The 12,189-nt window shown below is 26.5% G+C and overlaps 2 protein-coding genes across 2 annotated transcripts in view; both read left to right on the top strand.

Moving 5' to 3' along the window:
- LOC108777421 (puromycin-sensitive aminopeptidase-like protein) overlaps positions 1-4,728 on the top strand; it is a gene marked incomplete at its 3' end in the record, with an annotated part of 5,914 nt that extends 1,186 nt beyond the window's left edge. Inside the window, exons 2-9 of the mRNA XM_018544295.1 lie at positions 295-744; positions 1,622-1,805; positions 2,130-2,286; positions 2,541-2,622; positions 3,154-3,533; positions 3,770-4,047; positions 4,150-4,340; positions 4,449-4,728. Coding sequence (XP_018399797.1) covers positions 295-744; positions 1,622-1,805; positions 2,130-2,286; positions 2,541-2,622; positions 3,154-3,533; positions 3,770-4,047; positions 4,150-4,340; positions 4,449-4,728 — 2,002 coding nt within the window. The remainder of the gene's footprint in view (positions 1-294; positions 745-1,621; positions 1,806-2,129; positions 2,287-2,540; positions 2,623-3,153; positions 3,534-3,769; positions 4,048-4,149; positions 4,341-4,448) is intronic.
- Positions 4,729-7,478: 2,750 nt separating this feature from the next.
- On the top strand, positions 7,479-11,658 carry LOC108777312 (aminopeptidase N-like). Its single transcript, XM_018544153.1, has 8 exons — positions 7,479-7,553; positions 7,742-8,209; positions 8,720-8,903; positions 9,149-9,249; positions 9,913-10,322; positions 10,462-10,739; positions 10,978-11,174; positions 11,355-11,658. The coding sequence occupies exons 2-8, from the start codon at positions 7,764-7,766 to the stop codon at positions 11,656-11,658; spliced, it is 1,920 nt and encodes a 639-aa protein (XP_018399655.1). The 5' UTR covers positions 7,479-7,553; positions 7,742-7,763.
- The last annotated feature ends 531 nt before the right edge of the window (positions 11,659-12,189 follow it).

Below are 12,189 nucleotides of genomic sequence, written 5' to 3'. Positions count from 1 at the left end.
TCTCTCTCTCTCTCTCTCTCTCTCTCTCTCTCTCTCTCTCTCTCTATTGGAATAATTAATCATTTTATTATTCCAATAAAATTATGTTATTAAATTTCTAAAGAAGCATATGCGTTTGCCCTCATTCAAAGACATCAAGGACACATATGTCACAACCAGATTGCAAAAATGAATATTATTATTCAAATATAATTCCTAAACCGCATTTATACATTTTCCAAACATTTCGCTCGTTTTAATAGTAGCTGATAAATTTATCAGTTATTGAAAGCATGCCATATTCAAATATAATAGGTGGTTGGCCGCATCACATTTCGAGGCAAGTTGGGCACGACGAGCGTTCCCGTGTTGGGACGAACCGGCATTAAAAGCCACTTTCAATATCTCCATAAAGCATCGACGAAATTATACAGCTGTGTCAAATATGCCGATACGGGATCAATCGGATGACGAAGACAACATGATGTGGACACACTTCGACATGACTCCCATTATGTCTACTTATCTCGTAGCATTTGTAGTGTCCGATTATGTACGTATTCCTAACGCAGATGGAACGTTTAACATGTGGTGCAGATCGGCATTGGCTCCGCACTCAAAATTTGCACAGGAAGTTGCTCAAAAGGCTAGAGACATACTGACAGAATATACCAACATCACCGATAAAGTTCCAAAAACGGATCATTTAGCAGTTCCGGAACTGACAGCTGGTGCCATGGAAAATTGGGGACTTATTATTTATACGTAATACAATATAATTTAAGAGAAATATTAAAAAAACAGCTCTTATATTTGTGTCGTATTTTCCTTGCATCACAAATAGAAAATTCTTTATGATTTTATATGTATATTATATAATTTGCATATTATCAGATTATTGATACATGTATGTTTGTGTTCAATGTTACATGATTGTGTAAAAACTCTCTGAAAGAAAATAGTTCCTATTAAAAAAAATTACGTCACGAAGTTACATAACGAAATCATGTAATTAAGACAAGTAAATAATTGTTCTAAATCAGTACGTAATTTTTTAAATTTAAAAATCACATATGACAATGTTTTTTTCTGCTATTTCTAACATTCGATTCTTTAAAATTCAATAAATAAAAAATCACACAGTAAATTACTTTTTTAATATCAAGTGATTTTTCAAATTACGTAATTTAAAAAATTACGTACTGCTTTGTAACAATTTATTATGTGATTTATTTGTCTTGATTATATGACCTCGTTATATAACGTGACTTTTTTCAGTAGAGTTTCAGAAACATAGAATTTTTTTTCAATTGTAAATCGATTTCTATTTTTTATGTTTAAATTATATATTTTTGAAACAATTTTAAACATTTTTACCAATTCAACTCCGTATTTAAGACGGCCGCATTAAGCAATTGTGAAGAAGGTATAAGATGAATAAGATGATGCAAGAAATGTAAAAATATAATAGAATTATATTTCAGATTAAAAAAAATTAAAAATAAAAACCTACAATTATAAACTGCAAATTATCATAATAATAAAAACTTATAGATATTTAATTTAGACAATTGTATGTAAACATTGTATGAACAAAAAGAAACAATATATAACAGACAATGAGTTATAAAATCATTTTTAGAGAAAAAGACTTTACGTACAATGAAAAAGAAGATACACTGTTTCGTAAACAACGAGTAGCAGTAACAGCAGCACATGAAATGGCACATCAATGGTTTGGTAATATGGTCAGTCCGTCATGGTGGTCTCACGTGTGGCTAAATGAGGGATTTGCAACATTCTTCGAAGAATATATTCTCAACGAGGTAAATATTGTTTGTTATTAAATTGAATTTATATTCACATGCATGTATGCATTTAAAAAAATTGTATGATAGATAAATAAAATAATATTGTAAATTAATTAAAATATTAAATCTGTATATTCGACTACTAAATATGTATAAAAATAATGGCATTTTGTTATGGCATTCTGTACCGAAAGAAATGTCATCAATAATTACATATATTTAGTAATTAATAATTAAATTAAAATAGATTTTTATCATTTTTATAATAATATTATGTTTATTAATTTTATACTTTATATTCTTAATCTTGAAATTTTCTAAAGGTCTATATGTTTCCAGATTTTCAAAGATTGGCGTGTAATGGACCTTTTTGTTGTCAAGGTTCAACAAGAAGCTCTTCATGCTGATGTTGCTAAGAAAATGAAACCTATTGTATTCGAAGTTAAAACTCGCAAAGAAATTGATTCACATTTTTCTTATTCGAGTTACGGCAAAGGTGAGTAAATGTAAATAAATCTTTTAATTTCCTTGAACGTAGATAATACAAAGTGACAAGAAAGATAATAATGAAAAGAGGATTTATATATATATTTGCTATTTATTCATACATGAAATTTCTTACAAGAACATGAAGAAATATGCGTTCTATTTTAAATTCCAAAAATTGATTTTTGTCTGTCATATTTACAAATTTATGACGTCATGTGATTTTAATATATTAATTGTGCTTTATGATGTTAATTATCACAGCACCTGCTATACTGCGCATGTTACAGCATATTATTACTGCTGAAGTATTTCGGAAAGGTATTATTAAATATTTATACGAGCAGTAAGTAACACATAAAATATATAATTTTTTATATTATACATATATATACGAATTATTATAATGCAGCGTATAAAGTAAATATAATAATAATATTAGGGGAGACCAAGGCCGGTTGTCAAAAAACGGATTGATTTTTAAAATGCTTATGTAGGGGTTTTCGGGATCTTGATCGTTAAATAACACTCAGGCGATGCTGAACACATAAACTTTATTCGCAATCACATACAATATCAACATGTCTCTTCGCGTCGGATAGTCGGCACACGTCGTACAACGCGCAACGCTTCGTACAAGACCCCTCGTGCGCGCCGGAAACGATGGGCTTGTGCTCCCTCGTGCGTTCTCTCGCGAGAACAGAAACGCGGCTGCCACTACAGGCAGTATCGCTAGGGAAACGGAGGCTCGCCCGCGGCGTTCGAATAAGTGAAGATCAAGCTACCCTTCACTTATATAATTCAATTTATATATAACATAATAAACAAAAAATATAAGAAACTGATTTTTTGCATTAATTTAATTTTCATTGTGTAGTCAGTTCAGTTCGGTTACTTCCGACGACTTATGGAACGCCTTTCAAGCAGTCCTCGATGAATCAGATGTTCCACATAATGCTTATACATTGAAAGAGGTAATGGATACCTGGATAAAACAAAGACATTTCCCTGTGGTACACGTGACCCGAAACTATGACACTGGTGAAACAATACTAACGCAAGAACATTTCCATCTGAAAGGCGAAAATGAACATACCGATAGCGATAAATGGTGGATACCTTTGACTTTTGCTACGCAGTCAAAACCCGATTTCTCTAGAACTCTACCCATTCAATGGCTACGACCACAAGATAAAAATATAAGTATTAACGGAGTCGATCCAAATGATTGGATCATAATTAATGTACAACAAACAGGTGAATATGCCATACGTATACATTTACCAGTAATTTTAGAATAGTATGTATTATTTTTGTGTACTCTATAATTTGTGTCTCTCTTAAGTCTTCAAAATTTTAGAAATAATTTATTTTATAATTTATAATAACAATTTATTTGTATGTACTTGAACATGAGAAAAAAATATTCAAACATTTCTTAATAAATCTTGATTTAACGATACGATTTGTAATATGAATTAATTTCTCGACAGGATTCTATCGCGTTAATTACGATAATTTAAATTGGCGAAAAATTGCAAACTATCTCAACTCCGACAACTATACAAAAATACATGTACTTAATCGAGCTCAAATCGTTGATGACGCCTATCATCTTATGATCACAGATCAACTCGATATCGAGATATTTCTGGATCTTGTAAATTATCTGTCTCGAGAAACCGATTATATAGTTTTATATCACATGTTTAATTATTTTATCATGAATGAGGAAAAATTTTACAAAATTTTAGAAATTGATTATTTCAAGGTAATAATATTACATTTTATAATAAAAAACATATTTTTAATATTTTATTAAGTAGAGTAGAGAAGGTCTATTAAATTAATTTTTTTATAATCCTACATACAGCAATACGTACTACATATTTTGAATGGCATTATTAAAAATATAGGATACGAAGAAGATCCTGCAGAGAATGAATTGATAAAGCTTACAAGAGTCAATACCTTAAAATGGGCATGTCGTTTTAATCATTCCGAGTGTAAGAGAACAGCCGCTAATAAACTAAATGAAATTCTTGCAAATCCTGAAACACACAGGTAATTTTATTGAGATGAAGTTCTTACATGTGCGACGTAGAATAATATAATAATAAATTAATTATAAAACACAGAATTACAGACTAATCTTTTTATTTAAAAAAATAGAATATCCAGAAACTTAAAAGAATGGATATATTGCAATGGTATGATGCAAGCCAACAAAACTACTTGGAATAAATTACTGGATACATATTTCATTAACCAAGACAAACATTTATTAGAATACTTGTCTTGCTCTGAAGATCCTGACATTCTGATCAATTTTATAAATACAAGTGTCTCGAATGATTTAATAAACAATCATCACTATGACATTATTCAAAATATTATTCAGCAACATTCAGATAATGACGCGGTACTTAATTATATACTAAAAAATTTAGAAAAAATTACACCTAGGTAATAACATTTTTTACTAATTATAGATAGATATAATGTTATATTCTCTCTTTTATCTACTAATTATAAATCGTTTATAAATTTTTTTAGAAAAATTTCAAAACAAACAATGTTAATGGCTGTTGTTTTTAGCGTACATTCTAATGAACGACTTGATAAGGTAAATTTTATTATTTTAGATGTCATGTGTCTTTACTTAATCATAATCAAATTTATTTACTTTTATCTTATCATTTCAATAATTGTACTTACTTTATAAATACTTTTAAATGGTATACTATCATTTTAAAGTAATACAAATATATATATATATATATGTAGTAATAAAACAATTTTTAAAAATACAATTTTATTCGTTAAAAAAATCAATTTTTTTAAGAATTTATACTAATAAAATTTGTAATAATTTATAATATAGATAACTGACTTTGTGAAAAATAATTTCAACGAAGAAATATCTAAAAGGATGCAAAATATAATAGAAAACCAAAAATCTAACTTGGCAGAAGAGTATAAAAAATTTTCATCGTTTTTAATACAAAATAAAACTGTAAAAGAATTATAACCAGTTAAAAAAGAATATCTTTTAAAATAAATATTATCTTTATTTCTAATATTTATATAATACTTGGAAAAAAACTTACCAAAAAGTTCCTTTCTTTTTATTTAAAATAAGTTATGTATTTTATATCTTTTCTATTTCTCTTATAATGTACATCTTAATATATATATTAATACCTTTGTTTTGCTATTTAAATATATATTTTATATTACAATGTTGTGTGTATATTTATATTTTTTATATCAATTTATATTTATTATATAATTACTTTTTTATCAATATTTAAAGTTATTTAATGAATATTATTTTTTATATTTTCTTAAGCTATACTTATATATTTTTAATAAATATAATCTTCTAAAATTCTTACATTTAAATATTGTGCTCAACAATTTTTACTATTATATCTGTTAATAATGCAAAAACTGTTAATAATGCAATATAAAAGCACATTTGAAAGTCGTGCCATAACATTTATACGTAACAAAATTACAAGTATTTGTCTTGCTTTGTTTCTTCGAAAGGATTATTCCTTATTAATATCAGACGTTTCTGAAAATCGGAGCAAAGATTTTATAAACGAGAAGCAATAGCGTCTCGGCTAGTACAATCACTACAATCGTCACCTAACACCTAACACCTAACAACATAAATACGCAAAAAGAATAATTTATTATAATAGTAAATATCCATTATAACGCAATTAGATCACTTCTACATAAAAATAATGAAATATTACCATTAAACTAATCAATATTAAGTACTTACTATTTTTGTATATAAGAATTCTCATATTCTATTTCAAAATAACGATTTGAATTTTAAATTATTCGATGAATTTTAATTGAATGTATTCTTTAATCATAGCATTATTACAACATTTGTATTTTTACATTTGTATTTTGAATTTTTACTAAGAAATAGCGTTTAATAATTAAATAAATAATAATTTCATATATCTTCGTAATTATTTATAAAAATTACACAACAATCATCTAAAGTATTCTCAAACTAACACGTTTATTATGTCCATAATAATGAATATAACATTATATATATAATTATATATAATTTTATATAGTTATTATATATATAATTATATATAACTATATGTATATAGGGCTTTTTTCCGGGACTACCATTTGTTTGTGGAAGCTATTTAAAACTAAATTCATCCTTGAACGTGATACTCACTGCTATTGTTTAATATGCTTAATCCGCTTAATTAACACTGCGGTCACGTTAGTTGTTTCGACGCAGAGACGCATTTCCACATTTGTTATACTTTGCAGTATTATGTTCACACTTCTCTGATAACGCGAAACTACGTTTCTAAATACGAGGTACGCATGTGCTTAAGTTCTATTAAAATATTTTAAACATTAAATTAAAAAACAGGAGATATTACCTATCTATTATTATTTTTAAAAACAATATTATATATATATATACATATATAAAAACAAATAAAATTCTAATTAAAAAGTAATAAACCATAATTTCATCAAATTATAGTTTATTAATTTAATACAAATTGCTTAAACTTCTACGTAAATTTAAGTTACGTACTAAACTAATGTAATTCGAAAATTAAAAAAATTAATTCTAAAATACAATTAGCATTTATTCAAATGACAAGTCAGTAAATGTGTAGTAATAACAATATGTAGAATAATTATTTTCTTTTATTCTACTTTTTGTGGAATTTTAATAGGAAAAAATCTTTTTATAATATTTATGAAAAACTTAAACTAATTCTATTACTTTTTCAGAATGCTGGCATGCAAAATTATCTACATCAGTGTCTTTGCATTCATCGCAATAGACGCCGCTGACATACAAGATTCAAATCTGAATGATAAGGAAATAAATTATCGGTTACCTAATCACACAAAACCTCTGTTCTATGATCTTAAATTGAACCCGCATCTTACGTCAGACAACTTTACATTTGATGGCGAAGTATTCGTCCATATTGAAATTCTGAACCAGACTAGAACTATCACGTTGCATACGAAGAAACTGACAATAGATGAAAACGCATCTTTCCTGAAAACCAACAGTGGATTTGATTTTTACGTTCCCGCTACATATAACATTAACAATATAACTGAATTTTTAATTCTTGGGTTTGACAAAGAACTACCTATCGGACATTATACTTTACATTTGAAATTTGCTGGTATATTAAATGATAGATCATATGGATTCTACCGAAGTTCTTATATTAATGACACAAAAGATGTAGTGTAAGTATGCAATCATTTATTATCGGTTTCTGAATTAAAATATATATAAAAAATGAGATAATGGATAATGTGTTAGTAATTTATATAAATAAATACTTGATAAGTACATATATATAAATAAGAACGCTATATGAAATAAAAATAAATTATTGTTTTCAAAATTATAATAACAATTGAAATTTTAACAGATGGTTTGCTGGGACAAATTTTATGGCAACTTACGCACGTGCTGCTTTTCCCTGTTGGGACGAACCAGCATTGAAGGCTTCTTTTAAGATTGCCATCAAACATCATCGTAATTACACGGCCATTTCGAACATGCCGATTTCCGAAGAATCGGAAATCGACGAGAATGATGGAAAGATATGGACACATTTTGAAGAATCGCCTGTCATATCAACGTACCTAGTCAGCTTCCTAATCTTCGATCTTCGTAATATAAGCAATTCCGATGGAACCATCAACGTCTGGAGCAGAGGCAGCGTAATTTCCTCAGCAAGTTTCGCCCACGAAGTCGCCCAGAAGGCGGCAATTGAATTGGAACGATACACCAACAGTTCCGTTCGGCTGGCCAAAATCGATCATGTTGCGCTTCCTGACAGATATGTTATTGGATACAATAAGGGCATGGAAAGTTGGGGGCTTATCACTTACAGGTAATATCATGATATGTGCATAGAAATGCAATAATATGTGCACAGAAGAATAAGGAATGGCAATATATCAAATATCGGTAATATCTCATAAACGCTTGAATGAATTAAAAAACTAATTCATATGAGCCTATTGATTATCTTGATTTTTTAAAAAACTAATGTTATATATATATGAAATCACATTAATTTTGTATAGTTGAAAACTTTTACATCGTAACACTTATAAAAAAGTAGAATATTTCAAAACGTAGACATGTATTATTCTGCAATTTCGCAAATTTTGTCTGTATATAAAGTATTACATCTGCAAAAATATTCTTTGTCTTCGCTTTGAGTTTCTTATATACTTTAACATACTTTTACATTAAAAAAATAGTCTTTTAACATTATACATAATATATACATTAGAATAATGTGTTAATTATTTTAAAATATTTATAAAATTTATAAAATAAAACTTTTACATTATACGTTTGGTATACATATATATTATAATTATATTATCTATAGAGAAGCTACGATACTGTACAATGAAAAGGAAAGTTCAATTGATGAAATGTATAGAATTGCAAATAATATCATTCATCAATCGAGTCATCAATGGTTTGGTAATGTTATTAGTCCTTTATGGTGGACTTATATATGGATGAATGGAGGCCTTGTGGAATATTTCAAATACTATACTGCTGATAAGGTAAAAATTTGGTAATAAAATTTACAAATACATTTTATTTTATTTTATGATCAAGCATTTTAAAAATGTATCATTATATACATGTATTCATCTAACAATTTTCATAAAATGTATTTACGATTGTTTTCTAACAATATTAATATATTATAAGAAAAGAAATTTCAGAATTAGAGCATATACTATAATTTTAATAAATATAATATACGTAAATATACATAAATATTAATTAGATTTTTTATATTTAGATTTATAAAGATTGGCGAATTATGGATTTTTTAATTATGGAAACGCTAAATTCAATCCTATTTTTGGACAGTTTGGAATACACACAACCTCTTAATTTGGAGCCTTATACTATTAAAGAAATTCAATTCAAATTTTCTTCATTAAAAAATCAAAAAGGTAAAATATTAAATAATAACTAGAGATGATTTAAAATTAATTTAAAATTATTTTATTAAAAGATAGCAAATTCTTTCTTAAAAATTACGATTGTCATTTCAGCTTCTTTGCTTTTACGAATGCTTTCACATTGTCTCTCTGATGACATATTCCACACAGGACTCATCAGATATCTTAATAAACAGTTAGTAAAGTATTATAATTTTATACAAAAATAAATATACATTGTAGCATATATTTTCAATTTGGTTATTAAGTTATTATAATATTATTTAAGTATATAATAGAAGCCATTAATACAATATATAGCTAACAATTGTCTAACATATTATAACGAATAAACATTTATATTAGTTTATTATGTACGTATATAATTATTATACGTTGTCTTTTAATGTACATATATAATATATATATATACATATAAATCACAAATATATTGTTTTATAATTTAAAATATGTTTACGAGTCATCTCAGAATGTTATATGTATATGCATGAGTATTATGACTTCTTAAGCAGTATCTCATAAAATTATTATAAAAGTTACAATAATGCTACAATAGGTAATCTATAAAACAATATTTATCTATAAAATAAATTATTAGCAAATACGGCGCAGCTAAACCTGAAGATTTATGGACTGCTTTGCAAGATGCATATGATGAATCAACGGTATCTCAAAACAAATTCAAAATTCAAGAAGTAATGGATACCTGGATCAAACAGAAAGGATATCCTCTTATTACAGTAACCAGAGATCAACTTATTGGAAAGATAAAGATTACACAGGAATATTTTCAACCATATAAAAAAATAAGTATACGTAAAAATCTCATTAGTATCAACACAGATGTTACGAATATGAAGTGGTGGGTACCAATAAATTTTGCAACTCGCACCAATCCAAATTTTTCATCAACCTTAGCAACGCACTGGTTGTCGCCAAAAGCTGAAGAGCTTGTAATCGATGGTATTGATCCACAAGATTGGATCATCGTAAATGTTCAACAAACTGGTAAGACTTATATGTTTCCTACAAATCTATTAACTATTACCACTTTGTTGTATATTTAATTATATTACAGAAAAAATTTATTAAATATTAATTAAAAAATTCCATCTTTGATAATATATGAATTATACTGAAATTTTAGGTTTTTATCGTGTAAATTATGATACAATGAATTGGTTGAAAATTGCTGACTATCTAAATTCTGAGAATTACACAAAAATACACGTGCTTAATCGCGCACGAATAATTAATGATGCAATTCACCTTATGTTCACGGATAAATTAGATCCCAGAATTTTTATGGACCTTACAAAATATTTACGACGTGAAACAGATTATGTAGTGTGGTTCTCATTGTTTAAAATTTTAAGAGACGCAACCAAGTATTTTGCTTATAATGGAGGAGGTGAATTGCTTAAGGTAAATTACAATTTTACTTAAAATGCAAGAATTACTTTTAAAAATCTATGCAAGAATTATTAAGAAATGTTTCAGATAACATTATGTGTATAGAAAATTAAGAATAAACCCAATCTTTAACAACTTTAAAAGTTGATTTTTAAAATACATATTTCTATTTCATTATAGTAATTAGTTAAAACACTCTGCATTACATTTATAGTATCAATATATCATAAAATTTATTATATAATTTTAGCCATACATTCTGGACTTGATGAATAATATAGTAGAAACTGTCGGTACACAGGATCGCCCAAATGACGATTACTTCACGAAATTTACGAGAAATGCAATTCTTGAGGATGCATGTGTTTATGGTCATCCTACATGCTTAAATGAAGCCTATACTCAATTAATTGATTATTTAAACAATTTAACGATATTTTCAAATAGGTAAATATAAGATATTGTAGGTATATAGAAAAAAAGAAAAATTAATAATATGTAATATATGTACTAAAATAATTTGTTATGCAAAAATTATTTTTACTTTATTAAATATTTATTTGCTAAAAATAAATAATATTAAGAATGATTCTTTTTTATATAACATTGCTAAAAATTCTATTTTAGAACTTCATTTCATAAGAAAAGATGGATATTTTGTAATGGTATAAAACGAGCGAATGAAACTATTTGGAACAAGTTGCTATATATGTACACAAACATGTCTGAACAAACATTATATTGTTTGGGACACTCTAGAAACTCGACTATTATCGATAAATTTTTAAATATGACTATATCTGAAAATACGCCAATTGCGAAGAATGATATTCATCGTGTTATCTATTCGGTATTAAATGGAGATTTTCCAAATGTTGATGTAGTCTTGAATTTTATTATGAATCATTGGGATAAACTTATAACTATGTAATTATTATATCTAAATCTAATGTAATAAAAATTGTATACATTCTTTCGATCACAAAATTGAATAACACATTAAATTTTTTATTATAGAATTGACCCAGTGAATTTGATATATGATATTAGTTGGAATATTGTATCCAGGAAACAAATCCAAAAGGTACTGATTTTACAAAAAAAGAGTCATAAAAAATATATAATATTATATATATATATATACTTTTAAAAAAAGAAAAATTTATAGTTAAAAATAGTATAGTATATAAATATTTTATATATAGTACATATATTTTTTTTACCTTGTATACAATCGTACATAGAATAATGTTTTATATAAAATAATATAATTACAATACTTCATTTCAAATGAAAGCACTTTTAGATAAGCTTGGAATGGAAGTACCACAAATTATAAAACTTCAAGAACAAAATGTAGACTTGATAGAAACAATAGTAAATAAAATTCGCATATGGCTAATACATAAAGGTTCAAATTCATCTACAAATGTTATATTACAATAAATTTGATAATTTTATT

The sequence above is a fragment of the Cyphomyrmex costatus genome, unplaced genomic scaffold, assembly GCF_001594065.2.
Source record: "Cyphomyrmex costatus isolate MS0001 unplaced genomic scaffold, Ccosl1.0 scaffold43, whole genome shotgun sequence".
Lineage (NCBI taxonomy): Eukaryota > Metazoa > Arthropoda > Insecta > Hymenoptera > Formicidae > Cyphomyrmex > Cyphomyrmex costatus.
This window is presented reverse-complemented; position numbering and strand designations above follow the sequence as displayed.